The sequence below is a fragment of the Theropithecus gelada genome, chromosome 3 (assembly GCF_003255815.1).
Source record: "Theropithecus gelada isolate Dixy chromosome 3, Tgel_1.0, whole genome shotgun sequence".
Lineage (NCBI taxonomy): Eukaryota > Metazoa > Chordata > Mammalia > Primates > Cercopithecidae > Theropithecus > Theropithecus gelada.
In genome coordinates, this window is record NC_037670.1 from 69,272,639 (window position 1) to 69,293,552 (window position 20,914).

The following is a 20,914-nucleotide window of genomic DNA, read 5'->3' on the forward strand; positions in this document are numbered from 1 at the left end:
TGTGATGTGTGGTAATGTTAGTGCCTGTGCATGAGGTGAGAATTGAATCTTACAACATGAGAGCTATTGAACATTGTGAGATGTGTGAAATATTGAGAACAGTGCCTGACCATAGAAATCACTCAATAAAGATTACCTGTCTGGACTCTGCTTCTGTCCCTTCTTTTCCTATCATGGCTGGCACCGCGTTCATTCCTGTGGTATTCCCTGTATCCCTGTTCCTGGGAAGCAGCCGAGGAGGGGGATTCCCTTGGCCTCTCCAGGGTCAGGTCACCTTTCCCTTCATTAGTGTGATGGGACCTTCAGAAGGGAAGCACTTTCTGTGGCCAAACTGAACAGCCTGCTTGGGAAGCCTGCCTGTGGTCCCTCCTTCGGGCAGCTGATTATTAGAACTTACAGCTTCTGGGAGGTGCTGCCCGGAGTTCCCAGGTAGCCTGTGGGCTCAGAATGATTCCTGAGACTGAGAGCAGTTTGACTTGAAATGTTGGCTTAAATGTCGATGAGTGAACATTCTCATATCCTGTTTCTTGGCCTGAGGGTTTTGTTAATGTTGTAGCCTATTTTACGTCTCATGTTAGTGGAATAGGCAATGTTGAGAAGTCAGGTGTCATGACTTCTGGCCTCAGCTTTGCCGTGGACAAGCTGTGTCACTTTGAACAAGTCATGGAATCATAGGACTTTAGAGGAAACTTAGAGACTTGAGAGGAAACTTAGGGAAGAGCTGATCAAACCCCTTAGGTGTAGAAATAAGGCAATGAGTGAGGGTAGAAATGAGGTGAAGCAGAAAGGGTCTGCTTGAGGTCAAGGCCTAAGGTCATCTGCACATCCCTGCAAAACACTGCCTGCCAGTGCTTTGGTTTTTGAGTCTGTAAAATGGACAGTTTAGAGTAGATGGTCCTAATTATTCGTCCATCCACAAATTTCATGTTTCTGTTTCTACCCTGTACATCAATTGTATTATTTAATTTTCTTTGTAGTAGATTCCACTTGACCAAGTTCAACAAGGAAAATAAGTGTGTCTTTCGTCCTTAGAGTTTCACTCCAGGAGTTTATATTACAAGTTGGCAATGGAGCAGCTGCAGAGCCATCCCAAGGCACAGGAAGCTCTGGGCCCTCCTCTCAACATCCATTATCTCAAGCTCACCGATAGGGAAAACTTCGTGGACATTGCTGATGCCAAGGTAACGTGCTTTCCCTGCGAACTGCAGGCTGGTGCCTGCTGAAGGAGAGGAGAGTCTATTGTCTCCTGGAAAGTCTTGGAGTTAAGGATTTCGGATGGGAAAATCCACTAAGTAAAGCTAGGTTTAGCACCTTTAAAAAAAGTTTTTTTATTATGGATTTTAATGTTTATATAAAATATGTTTTATATTATAGATATATTTCTATATACTTTTCTTCCATTCTGGGGAATTGATGTGGCAGGGAATGCAGTGGGTATGCAGGGAATGCAGTGGTATGCTACTACCATCTTGAATTGAAGGTAGTAGAGAAATGACCAGTGGTGGTTTGCTACCATGTTGGCTTTGATAGCTCTCAGCACTTTGGGAGGCTGAGGTAAGAGGATTGCTTGAGCCCTGGAGTTTGATACCAGCCTGGGCAACACAGCAAGACCCTGTCTCTATCTCTCTTTCTCTCTGCCTGCCTATCTATCTATCTATCTATCTATCTATCTATCTATCTATCTGTCTATCAATCAATCATCCATCTATCAATCATCTACCTATCAATCAATCATCTATCTATCTATCTGCCTGTCTATCAATCAATCATCTATCTATTTATCAATCATCTGTCTATCAATCATCTATCTATCTGTCTATCAATCATCTATCAATCAATCATCTATCTGTCTATCAATCATCTATCTATCTATCAATCATTTAGTCTGTCTATCTAGCTCTCTATCTATCTATCTATCTATCTATCTATCTATCTATCTATCTATCTATCTATCATTTAGCCAGTTTATCTCTCTCTCTCTCTCTCTCTATCTATCTATCTATCATTTAGCCGGGTATGATAGTGCACACCTATAATCCCAGCTACCCAGGAGGCTGAAGCAGGAGGATCACTTGAACTCAGGAGTTGGAGGCTGCAGTGAGCTATGATCATGTCACTGCACTCCACCTTGGGTGACAGAGTGAAACTGTCTCTAAAATAAAAAAAAATGAGAAAGCATCTGTATCCAGTCAGTGCTCATTCAAATGTAACCAACTCTTTAAACTTTGATTTTTAAAGTGTATTTATTTACATTGCTTCCACAGTATACCAACCCATTTTTTTTAGCTGTAACTTACCTTTTTGTACTTGATCACACTCACTTGCATGTAAAATGCATTTGTTCTTCTGTTTAACAAACATATTTTGAGTATATACCCTGGTTTGAGGAATGATTCTAAGCTATGTGGGGAATAGAGGTGCAGAAGGCTTTTGGGGTTTTATAGTTGAAAATTCCTGAGTAAGACAGGGTGATGCAAGCCCTGTCACTGTTATGCAGGCCTAGGGGGAGTGGCTGGAGGCCTGGGAGACGGCTGTGAGGACTTTGAACGGTGGAGAGGAACACCCGGCTGAGGAGCAGCATGCCCCGGGAAGGTTGTCACTGTGTCCCCTGTCAGTGTGATATGGCAGTGGAGGCACAGGTGGGCGAGGTGGGTGTGGGCAGGTAGGAGAGGCCGTGGCCACCAGGGGGCCACAGTGTCATCTTGGAAGGTGTGTGCTTGACTCTAGCAGCAGAAGCCCGTAAAGTGTTGGAAGGATAAGAGTGAGGTGATCTGACCTACATTATTTTTTGTTATTTTTAGTATGTTCTTAATGGACCTAGCTCTAATGAGACTTTTTTTGAACTACAAAAGCAATTCATGCTCTGGTATTCTGATTAAAATACTCGGTTTTAAAAGAAGGTATGTTTGTGTAGATTGGCGATGTCCAGGGACTGGCTACAGTGAGCCACCTTTAGGAGAGAGAAGCAGCCACACTGGTGTGCAGTGGTGAGAGCATGAACCAGAAGTGTGGCCTGGAGAAGCAAAAGATGGATGTGAAGGCATCGTGGCATCCAGGTGACAGAACTTGGTAACAGTCATGTATCAGGAGTGAGTGGGTCGGAGGTGATGCTCCAGTGTCCAGCATGGATGTGAGTGGAAGGACGGCAGCGACACCGCGTGAGAGAGGACACGTAGGAGGAGCACAGGGAAGGGCTGGGCATGTGTGGAGTGCTCACTCTGTGCCAGGCCACTGGATTGCTCCCATGGTGTGGCGGAGCCCGTCTGTGCTTCCTTGTCTTTGGTCACTTGGCTAGACCCCAGCAATCCTGAGAACCTGGAAAAGCCAGCAGGTAGGTCTGGCTGTTGCATTTCTCTCGGCTCAGAGCACAGAGCCCAGCTGTAGCGCTGAGGAAGTGGGTGCCAAAGGCGCCTTTGCCGGGGCTGGTTGATGCAGCATCCATGATCTGGTGCTCCAGGAACCCCAGTGAGAGTAGGGTGAGGCCATGGTTGTTTTGGTGGGAGCTTTGTTCTGTCCAGCTTTCACTTTGGCCCCAGTGGTGCTGAGAGGGTGCCTTCCTGGGCTTCCCCACATCCTGGGGCCTTGGCCATGCTGTGACTATGTTGGCTGTGGTGCTAGGTTCTGGCTTCTACTGCTGCCAAATGCTGTGACTCCGCAGTGACAGGAGTTCAGAGTCTGCTGCATCACAGCCACCCGGAGCCTCAGTGCATGCCTTCCAATTTGTGGACTATTTTTGACATTCTGTCAGGGTCCTTACTTTCTTTATAATCAGCTGTAAGGATGCTTCTATACAGCATATGCCCTATTATCCCAAATTCCTTTATTTGTACTTCTTACAGTTTTTCCAGAGGTGAGATGTTTCAGTTGTTCATGAAGTAATTATCATACATTGGGATTTTTTCTAGAGTGTGTGTGTGAAATAGTCACCAGTGACCAACTTTTGCTTTACCAGAACTCCTGCTTTAATCTTTGGCAAGGTCGGGCTGGGCAAAGGAACCAACCTGTAAAGTGTCACATCTACACACGGAAGCACAGCTGTGCACAGTTCAGACGTTGGCCTCTCAGAGTTTGCTGTTCTTCAGAATCCTTCTTGCTTCTGCCCATTTCTTTCTCCTTCCTTTTTTTTTTTTTTTTTTTTTTCTTAAAGCATCCAGAGATGCTCAGTGTATACTCTGTTGCTTAATTCTATAATCTCTGGAGAAAAGCTTTAGCTTGACTCAAACAGTGGGACCCTGAAGATTTGTTTTTATTTTTTATTTTTTATTTTTTCTTGAGATGGAGCTTTGCTCTGTTACCCAGGCTGGAGTGCAGTGGTGTGATCTCGGCACACTGCAGCCTCCACCTCCCAGGTTCAAGCGATTCTCCTGCCTCAGCCTCCTGAGTAGCTGGGACTATAGGTGCGCACCACCACGCCTGGCTAATTGTTTGTATTTCTAGTAGAGATGGTGTTTTGCCATATTGCCCAGGCTGATCTCGAACTCCTGGCCTCAAGTGATCCACCTGCCTTGGCCTCCCAAAGTGCTAGGATTACAGGCGAAAGCCACCATGCCCGGCTAAAGATTTGTTCTTGAAGTGTGACTAGTTGACTGCCTATTCACCTGAATTATGGAGCCATGTTCCAAATCCTGTGCCTTCCTTCAGGTGTGTTTAAAGGAAAGAAAGAGTTTTGGAAAGCACAAATGTGTACCTCAGTAGTTTCTTCTCTTGGTGGCAACTTGGAATGGGTGGGATACTCCCCGCCCCCACCCCCACCCCGCCCCCGCTCCGGGAGGTATCTTTGGCCATTACCGAGGACACGGGAAGGCACTCTGGGAGGTGCCTGTCTCATGACGGGCTTCCTTATTACTGTGCCTGTGTCTCCTTCGCGAGGCTCATAGCTTCTTTGGTTTTCGTGAGAAACCAAAAACATCGCATTCACTATTTTTTTTTTTCTAAATTGGAGTGTAATCAAACAAGTGCTTAGGGGCTGTTAGGCCGACTGCCTGGGCACGGGCATGGCAGCACCTGGCAGCACCCTGTGGTGCGAACCCAGCCTGTGGTGCTGGGGATGAAGGAGAAACCCAGGACTCCGTGTCGTCTTTCCCAGACAAGCCTTCATGTATTATATTTTCCTTAAAGCCTGTTCTTTAGGGTCCAGGTCAAAATATGTACCAATTTGCTGGCAATAGGTTCCTCTTTAAAACAGTGAATTTTCTTTTGGTATTTTATTATGAAAAATTTCAAATGTACAAAAAAGATAAAAGAATTTATACTGTGAGCACCTATAGCTGGTACCTGGATTCTACAGTTAGCATTTTGCTCTGTTTCCATGAGTCTATAGTGTTATTTTGATGGATTACAAAGTAATTTTCAAACATTATACATGTAAGCACGTACATCATTAAGTGGAGTTTAATATTTGTTATGGTGCCTAGTTTTTTTTTTTTTTTTTTTTTGAGGTAAAATTTACAGTCTGTGAAAGGCACAAATCCAAGTGTCCTATCTCTGATGAGTTTTAACAAATACACCCAGTCGTGTCACTCAAGCCGTTATCTAGATGTAGGTTGCTCCCAGCACCTGAATTCCCTCGTTTCCTACCCAGTGGGTTCCTTCTCACATCTTCCAGCTCTACTGGAGGCAGTCACTTTTCTTTTTTTTTTTTTTTTGATGTTTGAAAATTACTTTGTAATCCGTCAAAATAACAGGTTTCCAGCATAGTTTAGCCTGTTGTAGAATTAAAATAAATAGTTATATACTCCTCCTGTGTAAAGCCCTTTGACTTGGCGTGTTTTTGATACTCATCCATGTTGCTGCGTGTGTCAGGAGTTTGCTCCTTTTTAACAGTGGACTTTTGAGCGATCATTGGAAGTAGGATCATAGGAGGCCTCCTTGCCAAATGCAAAGACTGCCATTGACCTTACCAGCCAACCAAAGAGGGGCAGGACATTTGGAAAATCAAGTGGATTCTCCAGCTGGGCTGTTAGAAAACAACTCACTTCTGTGGAGAATCACTGGATTTTATAGGCTTAGCTCTAGAAAGCATCATTTTGTCATCATCTTCTGAAATGACAATAATGTATCCAATTACATCTCTCCTTTCTGTCATTTTACACCACAGTTGAAGATTCCTGTCTCTGGATCCAAGTCAGAGGGCCTTCTCTACGTCCGCTCCTCCAGAGGTGGCCCCTTTCAGAGGTATCCTGGGAAGGTGACGGCAGTCCGGGGGGTGGGAGGAGGACTTCCTGATGGAAGCAACCCCGACTCTGTTTTCATTTGTTGGTAAATTGCTGTGGGCATAGGAAGAACTGTTTTTCAAGCTTGAAGCTGAAAGCTTCGTGGCCTGGGCAGCAAGCCAGTACTGTGGCTCTTAGCTGAGTCCAGTTTATCCATACAGTCTACTGAATTGCCCTCTCCTTATATGCCGTTGAATTCATAAAACTTTCCAGTTATAGTGATCTAGGTCTGTCATAATTTGATGCTATGTTACAGCTTCTCACTTCACTGCCTCGATTGTTACAAATGAATAAAGGGCATGGATTCTTGTTCCAGAATTTATTCATCACATTCTTTGCATAAGCTCTCCACCCGTTAATTGGCTTTGCTTGTCTGGTTGCCAGTAGCTACATCCACTCACTTCCCCCACGGGAAGCCTCTCTCATAGATGCTTGCTGTTTAGCCAGGCTGTGTTTTAATTCCCAAGGACAAAAGGAGCAGGCGGGCCCACCTAGCTCACCCTGGGCTCACTGACCTCTGAGCCTGGGATTAGTGCACGAGCTGGCTGGATTCCATGCCAGGAACTGAAGGTCAGTGTGAATTAGGAAATGAGAAATAAACCGCTCCTTCTCCTTCCTGGTGTCCCTTCCATTCGCCTGTCATTGTTAAGCCTGCCTCGAAGTCGAAGCTGGTTAAATAATGAGAGCCCATGGTAGAATGTTACGAATTGTGTTGACACAGCACTCACACAAAATGTTTACAAAAATTTAAGGCATTATTCAAAACAATTGCTTTCTGCACCCCTTTTTTTGACTATGGCCGTTGCCTCAGTGTTCATAGATTAGAGATACTGTACTTCTGGTTTCTCTCAGGTGGCACCTTGACGAAGTCTTTTTAGAGCTCAAGGATGGGCAGCAGATTCCTGTGTTCAAGCTCAGTGGGGAAAACGGTGACGAAGTGAAAAAGAGTAGAGACGACCCAGAAGACCCAGCAGGCCCAGCGTGCTTCTAGTCCATCCTTCCCTCATCTCTACCATATGCCCACTGGGGTGGTGGCCCATCTGAGTGGCAGACACTCCTGCAACCCAGTTTTCCAGCCACCAGCGGGATGATTGTATGTGCCAGCACATGGTAATTTTGGTATAATTCCAACTTGGGCACAACGAATGCTATTTGTCATTTTTAAACTGAATCTGAAAGAAACCCCTATTACAAATTTAAGATAATTGATTTGAAAGTGCTTTGTATAAAAAAGCAAATGATAAAAGGAATCAGAATTAATGAAATGTTTGTTGATCTTTGCTGGTTCTCATTTCTTTCCTTTCTCTTCCTCTTCCTTTCCCCTGGAATTTTCAGTCTTCATTACAAAGCCTGAAGCTCAGTAGTACTGAAGGGATTTTTTCTAAATTATTGACATGAGAATGATGAGGAAGACCAGTTTGGTTTTTCACTGTACCTTGAATTCATGTTGTTAAGTAGCTTGTGGACATTCTCCATCACTTTGGAATATTTTGTTTGCATTTATTTCTATTTCAGATACCAACCATCTGCCCAGTTGAAGATTTGCAAAATAATTTTTATTCCAAACATTTTGAAAGCTTAGAAAATTTGTGTGTGTACATATACACATAAAGTTAACTTAGGAAAGTTAGTTTGAAGGTAACAGCATCTGGCTGGGGGTGGTGGCTCATGCCTATAATCCCAGCACTTTGGGAGGCCGAGGCAGGCGGATCACCTGAGGTCAGGAGGCCTGGCCAACATGGTGAAATCTCGTCTCTACTGAAAATACAAAAAAATTAGCTGAGTGTGGTGGCAGGTGCCTGTAATCCCAGCTACTTGGGAGGCTGAGGCAGGAGAATTGCTTGAATCCAGGAGGCAGAGGCTGCAGTGAGCCAAGATTTCACCATTGCACTCCAGCCTGGGCAACAAGAGCAAAACTCCGTCTCAGGAGAGAGAAAAAAAAAAAGGAAAGAAAAAGAAGGAAAAGGGAAGGAAAGGAAAAAGCTAACAGGTTCTTACCTATTTGCTTTCCAAACAACTTAACTGCATGTTAGATAATCGCATCCTTAGGTTTTATTAGTCTTACAAGGAAACATATTATAAAGCAAAAGAACTTCCTTCTGGGCACCAGAGCCTACAAAAACAGAAATCTGGTATCTGTGCTTTGAAAAGGTCAGTTTAACCCTCTTAGCATTTGCAGGCTTAATGCCATTGTAGTTGTCTACAACGAAGGACAGCCATGAGCTCTCTTCCTACATTCTTAATATTCAGTGAAGAGAAGCCTCTCAGAAAAAAAGAAAAAAATGAGCTTAAACATGCTGGTAGAATATGAGGTCTTCAGTTGTTACAAGTTATCTCTATTCTGGAGTTGTTTCTTTAAAAACATGTTTGTGTGTTCTTTGAGTAGATTATACAGTGAAAAGTCTCCCCCTGAGAGCGCTTTTGTCAGTGTGTTTAGATAAATATTCCAATCTCTACAGTCTTTTAAAATAAATGGCAGAGCACTGTACAGTTTTGTGCTTTTGCTCTTTAAGGTACACACTGTCCTATTGTGTGTATGTTGTGAATTTATGTGTTGCTTGCTGTCTATTCTCTGACAACTTCTACTTCATTTTAGTGTTTGAATTTTTTTTGTTTCTTTGCTATGGCCAGATTATAGAAAACCAGGGCTCAGGTTGGCCATCTGTTCTGAAGTAAAAATAAGTGTAGAGTTTGAATTAATGAAGAGGCTTTTCTAATCCACCTGCTAGGAAATAGTATTATGTAGTGAATAGCTCCTTGATTTCTATTTGAAAGCCGCCATCTTGGGTGTTTTTTCTCTTCACATTTACTTCCTGTGCACTTAATGCCTTCATGGGTGATTCTGAGCAGGCTGGAACTTGATCATTGCAATAGACACTGTCTTTCCTGTTCTTTGAGGGTAGCAATGATGTGCACTTGCAGTCCACTGTTTCCTGTAGATCCATTAATCACTGTGACTCAGCCATTGACTCCACTAACTACCTTAATGATGTCTTGGATAATGCATCAGAGGAAAAGGTGACTTTTTGAGGAAGGGCCCCCAGTGCATCCCATAAAGAGACAGGATAGCCCAGAGACCAGAGAAAGGGGTTTCCTAGAATGATACAAACTGTAGACGTAAAGACTGCAGGAGAGGGATCACAGCCAACAAATGGTAGCGTGACTCCTACGTGCTTTACTATAGAAGAGGCTGCAGGGCCTCTACCCGCAAGTTCCTTACCAGCTAGTGTGCTGGGCGGATGGGCAGGGGCTGTGGAGAGTATTATAATACTGTGCCAAAATAATTTCAAGCTCTGGTGCTAAAAATGATGTAGAAAATAGAGATATCAGTTAGGAGGAATCTAAGAGGCTGTCCGGAGGCAGTAGTGTCCCTGTGGGCCTTGAAGTCCAAGATTTTGATAAGCAGACATGATGGAGAGCACCCTGCAAGTGGAAAGCACAGCATGAAGAGAGGCCCCAGAGCGGGCAGGGGGGAGTTGTGCCCCAGAAATAAGAAGCCCAGTTTGGACAGCGTGTAGATGAGCGTAGGTAAAGTAAAAGAGAGGCCTGGAAAGGTAGGTTGGCCACAGTGTGTGACTGCCAGTGTTGACATTTGCATACAATTTGTGGCCATCAAAGATTTGGGGGTAAGCACGTGATTCTACTGCTAATGAGGTTTCAGAGACTGTGCTGAATGTGTACTGACAAGACCTGTGTGACTTTCAAGTAAGTCACAGATTTTACCGTCTTCGTTCAGTTTTCCTAGAATTAGCCTCCTCTTGCCTGTAAACATTCCCTATTCACCAACCCAAGGACTTGCTAATACCTGATAAGGTTTTATTACTCTGAGTTTTGGTAAAGTTTGTATACAGCAACAATGAAACTGAAATTACATATACACCAAACAGCCAGAACTTAGTTCCTTCTGTCCTCTGGCCACCAGCAAGGCCAGGAAAATGCTCAAGAAGCAGCAGTTGTGAAGGGTTTTCCCAAAGCAAGCAGCTTTGGAAGTGGCTTTAGGCCACTTGACTCTGGCATTTTCAGTTTGTCCATCTGAAAAATATGAATAAATACTTACCAATCACTTGCCTTACAGGTGAGACAATGTTTATACTGCTCATTGGGATGCTTGGACAAAAGATGCTGTTTACACAGGAGGCTCAATGACGGGGGCGGTCGAGAAGGAGGTGAGAGGGTGATAGGAAAACCTCGTCTCCACCCACTAGAAGATTCTTGCCTCCTTAGTAATGCCCTCCCGGTTCAGGCATGCTTTTTGGCAGAGTTGCTCAGTTGAAAGCACTGTCAGGAATGTGTACAGAAAAACTGCGCCCACTTTATAATCCAGGGCAGAAAAGTAGGAAATGAAAATATTAAAAACATGCCTCTTAAGACACGGGTTGGGTGCAGAAGTGAAATCTGACTTTGCAGGAGAGAGTACTTTTCATTCCTAAATTACCTTCCAAATTTTTTTCCCCTTAGAGGAAATTTCCAAAAGGAATTTTTTTTAAGGAAATGTTTTAATTGATTTATCAGATCACATGAAGTGTGTTAACCTTTTATTATTATATAATAAGCTGTCAAGGCAGAAATTAGACCCCCTACTATACACCTATAACACTTTTAACTTGAGCTACCACATCAGTCACCTTGCAGTCTTAATGGCAAAGTAATTTTTCACTTCCAAATTATTTTTATGAAATGAGAAACTATAGACCTGTCTCCCTTATGAAGGTTGATGCAAATATTCAAAATAAAATATTAGTGAACTGAATCCAATGATATGTAGTGGTATATTGTATTATTTTTCACGAAATGGGTTGGTGCTTCTCCCTCTCAGTGCTCTTTCCTGTGGGAGGATTATACATCCCCTCGTTGAACTTAGGTGTGACTGTGTGGCTTGTGAGTGGAAGTGGCATGTAGGACTTCTGAGTAAAAGTTTTAAGTGCCTGCCCTTGGTTCACACTGTCCACTTTGCCTTCGTCCCTAAGATTGGTAATATTCCAGATGGTGGCTACTTCAAGGGCTTGGGGGCTGGGACAGCTGACCCACAGTGGGACATGGAGCGTAAGAGACACATAAACCCTTACAAGCCCCTAAGATGGGGGGCTATTTGTTACCCCAACTTAACCTAGTGCACCCTACTGTTAACAGTGACTAAGAGAGGTTTATTCCCGGAATGCAAAGGTGGTTCAATATCAGGAAATCCTGGAATTATTTTAACCTAAGACATGGCTTAGATCGAGGACTTAGCATTCAATTGGAGACACACACAAACCATTGATTGTAGAACATGTCCTCGGTGGTTTGACTGAGTCAGTAGTTATTTATAAAATTATATAAAAGTTATGTTTATATTTTGCAAACTAAGCTACTTTCTAGGACCACATTTTTAGAAAATTCACTATTCAAAACAAAGTAGAAGAGACAAGAAAGAATAGACGCACTTCTCCCTATTCCTCCACTAAGAGCAGCCTGGACTTGCATAAAACAAACATCAAACTACTGTGAAAGCTGAGAAGACCGAATGGAAAGGAACTTCAGTACCCAAGGAATAACACAGCATTGACTTCCCTGGGTTTTCTTTTGCCTCATATTGGGCAAATACGAGGCACTGGAGAAACCAGCACCCCAGAAACACCAATAGGAGCCAATGGCTAAAAGCCTGGTGTCTCTAGCCCAAGGATCAGGACAGGGCAACCTAGAAAGAGGGAGAAGTCTCGGACAGTAACTTCCCTACTCTATCCAGACACCGTGGAAAAACCCATGGCCCCAACCCCACAGCCTCACCAGCAAGGGCCAAGTGGGGAGCCTAGACCTTCTCCTTTGCCTGTTGCAATGAGGCCTCCCCAACCCCTGCTGGAGCGGGGTCAGAGCTAGCCCAGTGGGGCGCTTGGGACTTCTATCCCTGCAGGGTGGTAATGAGGCCCACCCCCATAGTGTCAGTGGAGGCCATGTTGGGAGCCTAGACTTTTACCCTGACCCAGAGGAACAACTCCCCCCGCTCCCATGGCATCAGTGGGGCCCACGTGTTCTAGTGGGAAGCTGCGCTGAGCCACTCCTCCCTCCCGCCTGTACTCACACGGGGCTCAGTGGTGAGCCTGAACCGTCAACCCACCACATGCCCCCTTCACCCACGGGGGTGGTGTCAGAGTAGACCTACTGAAACATTCAAACAAGTCCAGGGTCTCAGACCCAAATGGGCAGAATAGAACAGAAAGCCATGCTCTTGTGCCAAGAACCAGGCAAATGTCAACCTGAATGAGAACAGAGAGTTAACAGACACAAACACCAAGATGACACAGATCTTAGAATTATCTGAGAAGGATTTTGAAGCAGCCATCATTTAAAACTTCGGTGAGCAATTATGAACATGCTTGGAATAAATGAAAAAATAGGAAGTCTTAGAAGACGGCAAATCAAATGGAAATTTTAGAACTGAGAAAAGATTAAATGAAATAAAAATCTCGCTGGATGGGTTAAACAGCAGAATGAGGAGTACAGAGAAAAGAATCACTGAATTTTAAGATGAAATAAAAATCTGAGCAGAGAAAACAGACTGCGATTGGTACCTGTGGGCCTCTAGCTAAAGACCTAACATTTGAATCATGGGTCTAAGAAAGAGGAGAAGGAGGGTGGGGCTGAAAAAGTATTTGAAAAAAATAATGGCTGAGAGTCTACAAATTTGTCAAAAACAAATGAACCTTTTATAGGCATATATACCTAGTTTTATTGTGTTTTACTTGATGACACTTTGCAGATGCTGTGTCTTTTACAAATCGTGGGTTTGTGGCAACTGTCGAGCAGGTCTTTTGGTGCCACTTTTCCAGCAGCTTGTGCTCACTTTGCATCTGTGTCACATTTGGTAATTCTCACAATACGTCAGACTTTTAAATTATTGTTACGGAGAGCTGTGACCAGTGATCTTTGATGTTACTGTTGTAATTGTTTTGGGCACCATGAACCTCACCCACCTAAGACGGTGAACTTAATTGATAAATGTGTGTGTTCTGACTGCTCCACTGATTGGCCATTCCCTCATCTTTCTCCCACTTTTCAGGCCCCCCTATTCCCTGAGACACAACAATATTGAAATTAGGCCAATTAATAACCCCACAATGGCCTCTTACTAAATGTGAGACGTCAGAAAGCTGCAGGAGAAAATTTGAAGCTAGCAATATTCATGAGGTTTAAGTAAAGAAGCCATCTCCATAAAAATACAAAGTGCTGCAGCAGTGCTGATGGAGAAGCTGCAGAAGTTACCCACAAGATCTAGCTCGGATCATCGATGCAAGTGGATACACTAGACAACAGATTTTAAGTGTAGATGAAACAGCATTTTATTGGAAAAAGATGCCATCTAGGACTTTCATAGTTAGAAAAACTCAATGCCTGGCTTCAAAGGACAAGCTGACTCTTGTCAGGGGCTAGTGCAGCTGTGACTTTCAGTTAAAGCCAATGCTCACTGACTATTCTGAAAATCCTAGGGCCCTTAAGATATGGTGTATAAACGCAACAACAAAGCATGGATGACAGCTGGTCTGTTTACAGCATGGTCTACTGAATAAGCCCACTGTTGAGACTCAGTGCTCAGAAAAAATAGATTTCTTTCAAAATATGGCCGGGTGCAGTGGCTCATGCCTGTAATCCCAGCACTTTGGGAAGCTGGGGCAGGTGGACTGCTTGACGTCAGGAGTTCCAGACCAGCCTGGGCAACATGGTGAAACCCTGTCTCAAAAAACAAACCTAAAAAACCAAAATATTGCTACTCATTAACAATGCATCTGGTCACCCAAGAGCTCTGATGAAGATGCACAAGGAGATGAATGTTGTTTCATGCCTGCTAACAGAGTATCCATTCTGCTGCCCATGGATCAAGGAGTACTTTTGACTCTCAAGACTTATTATTAAGAAATACATTTTGTGATTTCTCTGATGGTTCTGGGCAGTCAGTTGAAAACCTTCTGGAAAGGATTCACCATTCTAGATGCCATCAAGAGCATTCAATTCATGGGAGGAGGCCAAAATATCAACATTATTTGGAGTTTGGAAGAAATAGATTCCAATCCTCATGGAGGACTTGGAGGGTTTCATGACTTCAGAGGAGGAAGGAACTATAGATGGGGTGAAAACAGCAAGAGAACTAGAAGTGGAGGGGCCTGGAGATGTGACTGAATTGCTGTAATCTCAGGATCAAACTTGTATGGATGAGAAGTTGCTTCTCATGGACGAGCAAAGAAAGTAGTTTCTTGAGATGGAATCTACTACTGGTGAAGACGCCATGAACATTGTTGAAATGACAACAAAAGATTTAGAATATTCCATAAACTTAGCAGTGGTAGGGTTTGAGAGAATTGACCCCTAATTTTGAAAAGTTCTACTGTGGGTAAACGCTATCAAACAGCATTGCATGCTACAGAGGAATCTTTCATGAAAGAAGGAGTTAATCAATGCAGCAAACTTCACTGTCGTCTTATTTTAAGAAATTTCCAGTCATTGCAGGCTTCAGCAACCACCACCCTGATCAGTCAGCAGCCACCGACATCGAGGCAAGACCGTCCACCAGCAAAAAGATTATGACTCAATGAATGGTTGTTAGCATTTCTTAGCAGTAAGGTATTTTAAAATTATTATCTTTTCCTACCCTCCTCTTGCATTTAAAAGTACTTTTTAATTAATGTATGTACATTATTTTTAGGCATAACACTACTGCTCACTTAAACTACAGTATAAGCCATGTTATATGCACTGGAAAGGCAAAAAATTCATGTGACTTGCTTTCTTGGGGTATTTGGTTTATTGCAGTGGTCTGGAACTGAAAGTGATGCATATTTCTGAGGTATGCCTGTATTTAAGAAGCTGAGTGAAACCCAAAGAAATCCATGATAGGACTTCTGAAAACTAAAGACAAAGAAAAAAGCTTGAAAGAATCAAGAAAGAAATGACATCTTACCTATAGGGAAAAGTAACTCAGATGACAGTGGATTTCTCTTTGGAAACCATGGAGGCCAGAAGGAAGTGAGACAAATTATTTTAGTGCCAAAAGAACTGTCAACTTGTGGCTGGGCATGGTGGCTCATGCCTGTAATCCCAGCACTTTGGGAGACCAAGGTGAGCAGATCACTTGAAGTCAGGAGTTTGAGACCAGCCTGGCCAACATGGCAAAACCCTGTCTCTACTAAAAATACAAAAATTAGGCAGGCATGGTGGCACGTGCCTGTAGTCTCAGCTACTTGGGAGGCTGAGGCACGAGAATTGCTTGAACCTGGGAGGTGGAGGTTTCAGTGAGCCGATATCCTGCCACTGCCCTCCAGCCTGGGCAACAGAGCGAGACTGCCTCAAAACAAACAAAACTCTGTCAACTCCAAATTCCATATTTGGTGAAATGATCCTTCAGGAATTATGGGGTAATAGAAACATTCTTGGATAATAGAAAACTAAAAGAATTTGTTGAATGAGTCTACCCTACAGACCTTGAATAGACCAAAGGAAGTTCTTGAACCAGAAAGGAAACGTTTAAAAAAAAAAAAGTTTGGGGATGTCAGGAAGAACGATGGAAACAGCAAAAATATGGGTAAATACAATTGACTTTCCTTCTTGAGGTTTCTAAATTATTTGGTAGTAGAAGCACAATTGTGTGACATAGATCTCAATGTACGTAGCAGGTTATGTTTAAGACAGTTATAAATGGGGTGGGGAGGGGACGGGCAAGAGAGTTTTCTACATTTCACTCCAACTGGTAAAATGTAGATATCAACAGATCTTTATATAGCAATGAAGCAGTTCTGTATCTCAAATGTGTTGGTAGGAAGATAAAATGGCATAAAACGATATACATTGTGCAAATATCAATTTCCTGTAGTTATGTAAGATGTATCTGTACTGTCTTTTCAACTCCCTGTAACTCTGTAACTATTGCAAAATCAAAAACTTTAAAAAGTATAGGATGAAATTATTGAATATGCTGCTTTAAATGGGACAGGGTACAGTTTTATTGGCTTAGAGAAAAAAACGGGGGCAGGGATGAGGTGACAGTCCTCCTCGCCTGAATAATTCCAGCTGAGGATTAAACATACCTCTTCCCAAATATTTTGATTTATCTTCTAGGTATACTTCTCTTACAATTTATTAGAAAGCTGGTTACTTAATAGAGATAACTAAAGAGATACTAATTTTCATGCAAACCCATCACAATGTATTGAACTGAGACACTTTTCTGTTGCTAACATACTTAGGAAAAATAGTTTTATTTTTAGTAAATAAAATCTCCACTTATTTCAATAAAAATGGCAAGAAGAAAATGTAATCAAGTCATAAGATTATCCTGCCATGTAAAATAAGCTGCTCCCCAAAGGACTGTGTCAAGATTGGTTTTAAATAGAAAATATCTATTTTAAATATATTTAGATTATAATTGCCTGGGGGTTGGCAAACTTTTTCTGTAAAGGGCCAGACACTAAATACCTTAGGCTGTACAGGCCTTCAGATCTCTGTCACAAGTATTCACCTGCGCGGTGTAGTGTGAAGGCATCCACAGACAAAATGTAAACACACGGGTGTGGCTATTCCAATAAAACCTCACCAAACAGGCAGCACAGGGCACAGAATATTGACCTCTGCACTAGCCTCATCTCAGGTTACCTGTCCTCCAGTTATTAAAAAAGAAACCCAAAATTAAGTTACACAAAAGTAATTTTTAAAAACTACTTTGGACATTAAAATGGGGCCAAAGGTAGTATCCACTGAGATAAAAGTTCTTGACAAGCAGTCAGGAAATCTGAATGATTCTGTCCTTTGTTCTGCCCATAACTAGCTGTGAGCTCTTGGACAAATCACATATTCCCTCTGCAGTTCCATTACTGCATCTCTAATTTGAAAAAATAGAGGAGGGATTCTGTCCAATTTTGTTACTATAAATTTCAATTCAGAGAACTTACTCCCACTGTTACCAACAAAAGTTTCAAAAGACTCATTTAAATAATTTATAACATAGTTCTAGTTAGGCATCATGAGCTAAAAATGAGAGCTGGGGTATTAAAAGCAAACAAAAAACTGAAATATGAAGAGTATCCAAAAAACAACAGCATCAAAAACCATGAAATACACAGGGATAAAGTTAAAGGATATACAGGATCTCTGCACTGAAAAATGTAAAACACTGCTGAGAAAAAATGAAGTAAATGGAAAAACATGTTTATGGATTGGATGACTACTTGATTTACAGATTCAGTGAATCTTAACAAAAATCCACAGGGCTTTTTCTGGGAGTAGTTTGGTAGAAATTGACAAAATTTGTTTGGAAATGCAAAGGACCTAGAATAAAGCAATTTGCAGAAGAAGAAATTAGAACATCTGTTTTACCTGAGATCAAGACTTACCAAGTTTTGACAAAAAGATAACAGAATGGAACAGAAAACTAGATCCACAGATATATGATCAAATGATTTTAGACCAGGCACCGAAACAGTTTAACGGTGAAAGGAGAATCTTTGACAAGTGGTGCTGGAACCACTGAACATTCACTAGAATGTTCAAAGGTATTTGACGCCTACCTACCTCATGGCATATAAAAATACTAATTCAAGGTGAATCACAGACCTGAATATTCGCTACAACTATCATACTCCTAAGAAAAAACAGTATCTTCATGAGCTTGGGTAGGCAAAGACTTCTTAAAGAGCACACAGAAAACATTAACTATAAAACAAAAAGCCATAAATTGGATTTCACCAAAACTAAACCCTTCTTCTCATCAACAGATACTATTGAGAAAATAGGCAAGCTATAGATGGGAAAAGACATATGTGACACACAAATCTGACAATCCAGATGCACAAAGGAGTCCTATCCAATTAAAAGGAAAAAAGGACATGAAAAGTACTGTCCGTTAGTCATCAGGGAAATGCAAACTAAACCAGCATGAGATACCGCCACACATCCAGGAGCATGGCTAAAATGAAACAGGCGGATAATACCAAACGTCGGCAAGGATGTAAAAAACAACCAAAATACAATGTGCTGGTAGGAACAGAAAACAGCACAATGGTTTTAGAAAACTGTTGGGCAGTTTCTTAAAAAGTTAAATATACAGCTACCATAAGACCTAGCAATTCTACTCCTAGCTTTTTAATCCAAGAGAAATGAAAACATGTCCACAAAAATTCCTGTACAAGAATATTTATAGCACATTTATAATAGCCCCACCAAAACAGCTCAGGGGTCCATGAACAGAAGGATAGCTAAATAAATTCATGCATTCAAATAGCATGACACAACAATAAAAAGGAACAAACCAGGCTGGGCACGGTGGCTCATGCCTGTAATCCCAACACTTTGGGAGGCTGAGGCGAGTGGATCACTTGAGGTCAGGAGTTTGAGACCAGCTTGACCAACATGGTCAAACCCCATGTCTACTAAAAAAAAATACAAAAATTATCCACGTGTGGTGGTGCATGCCTGTAATCCCAGCTACTTGGGAAGCTGAGGCAGGAGAATCCCTGGAACCTGGGAGACGGAGGTTGCAGTGAGCCAAGATCCCGCCATTGCACTCCAGCCTGGGCAACAACAGCAAAACTCCATCTCAAAACAAAACAAAACAAACAAAAACAAAAACAAAAATGGAACAAACTGCTGATATAAACCTCGACATAGATGAATCTCAAAGACATCATGCTGAGTTACAGAAGCCAAATGGTGCCTGCTGTATGATTCCAAGTATATGAGTTTGAGGATAAGGAAAACTAGTGCAACAGAACAGGAGTGTGGTTAAAGGAGTGAATACATTTGTCAAGCCTGATGAGACTGTATGGATTTAGATCTGTACATTTCATGATATGTAAATTATATCCCCTTCTCTCCAAAACAAAACAATAGTGATTAAGGCTCTCGAGGTTAAGATTAAGGTATTCAATCAAGCTTTTTAAGTTCTGCAACAGATAGAATGGATGAGGTGGCCAATCTTGGAAAATAAATACAGTACATGGCTATTTTTCATTTTTATCAGTGCAATTCAAATTGAGGTGTGAATTTAAAATGTATTTAGGATTAGTTTGCCAATGCTAGTCATCTTTCTCCTGTCTATATTCATGTATGTTGGTGTCCATGGATTGGTATTTACTACTTCTAAACATGCATAGGCCTCTATGGACTGACCCACGCACCACCCCCATTACATTACTGAGGACTATAATTCACGTTCTGTCTCACATTCTCTAAGCGATCTTTATAACCCTTTAATACATTTTTCTTACAAACTGAGGTTAGCTGGAGAAATTTAAGAGATTCATCAATGAGCATCTGTCCTTCCTCTATACCACTACTAGAGAAAGGTATCCTAGTTTTCATGTGAAAACAACAAAACACAAGATCAAATATCATTTCCCAGTTGATTAAAACTACTTGTACATTTTGCATATTACATAAACATCTCATCCCATCAAAATACTGTTGAATTATAGTTAAAACTGGATTTACAAACCAAGTAAACTCAATAGCACTGTTTAGTCCTTTATAAATTTGGTGATAGAAAAAAAGGAACATTAACAGCTTTAGATAAGTGTAGAGCTAGCTGGCAGCTATTAATAGATTTTATTTGGCCTAGTATTATGAAGGTTCTTCATGCCCTGTTTTTATCTTATAAACCAAAAAATGCCAATTTATCTTTACAAGTATATTCTGAAGGGCTTCTTAAAAAAGCACCCTATGACTCAGTATTTAAGGCACAACAGCAGCTAAAGATATGCAGCAAACTGAAGTGGCCAGCTAAAAGAAAACAGATCTTTTTCACAAATACAGCAATTATATTAAATATATTTATTACGAGTATAAAATGGTTTTTAAAAAGCCCAAATGATTCTGATTTTAAAACCTGATGACAGATCCGTCAAGTACAAACGTGTCATTCAATAGTGGGTTATTTTTTGCTGGTCACCTCCCTCCCTATTTTTTCAGAGATACTTATACAAATTTGCCTAATATTGTGTTTTACTTCTTCCAAGACTTACCTGAGACTCAACACTGTGGCCATGGGTGTTCATTAAAAACTCTATCACTGTGGCACAATTTCTTCTTCTGCTTTTTGGAGCTTGTTTAGGAATGCTAGATTCCAAGAAACTGTATAAAAGCAAGCCAATTTAATGAGAAAACAGTGCAACCTGGTTGTCTGAACTGCCTGATGAATTTCATCTAATAGTGTAAAGAGCGCTCCCAGGTGCTTCGACAGGTTCACTCAGCAGGACTGGGCGAGATTACTGACTTTGTATATGTCTATGACATTTACACACATTTGGGTATTTACTGTACACACTTTAAAATAGTGGTTAGGTGCTGTCATTTTCATGATTTTGACAGCTGAGAAACCATGTTAGGGAGAAAGCTTTGTGCAGCACCCTAATCAGACCGTGAAGGGACAGGTCTGAGTTGTTCATAGTACAGAGCAAGGCATGGCCACGGTACACAGCACACAGGTGATAGGCAAATATTTAATGCGCTGAGCCTAATAAAAGATAAATAAGGACTCTCAGACTTCTGTGTGTGAGGATGATTAGTTACTTTAAGGTATTCGGCATACACTTTCACATTTCCATTTTTTAGTTGGACTTTACTGGTCACTGTGGGGCCTAGATACACTTGAACTGTTCAATCCTAATCAAATAAAACTATTAGTACATTCTTATACATCTTTTTGGGACAAAGTACCTCCTAATTACAGAGTATCCAATGTAAAT

General features: G+C 41.7%; 1 protein-coding gene across 10 annotated transcripts in view; it reads left to right on the forward strand.

The window, feature by feature from the left end:
• Positions 1 to 20,914, forward strand: part of LOC112620440 (cytochrome c oxidase assembly factor 1 homolog) — a 124,300-nt gene that overhangs the window by 85,855 nt on the left and 17,531 nt on the right. For 8 of the 10 annotated variants that reach the window (XM_025379028.1, XM_025379031.1, XM_025379029.1 and 5 more), the window contains 3 exons: positions 1,033 to 1,181; positions 6,098 to 6,174; positions 7,065 to 7,492. In XM_025379028.1, coding sequence (XP_025234813.1) covers positions 1,033 to 1,181; positions 6,098 to 6,174; positions 7,065 to 7,203 — 365 coding nt within the window. In that variant the 3' untranslated portion in view covers positions 7,204 to 7,492. Of the gene's footprint in view, positions 1 to 1,032; positions 1,182 to 6,097; positions 6,175 to 7,064; positions 7,493 to 20,914 lie in introns of those variants that run through there. The other 2 variants (XR_003118528.1, XR_003118527.1) reach the window with 1 other exon arrangement.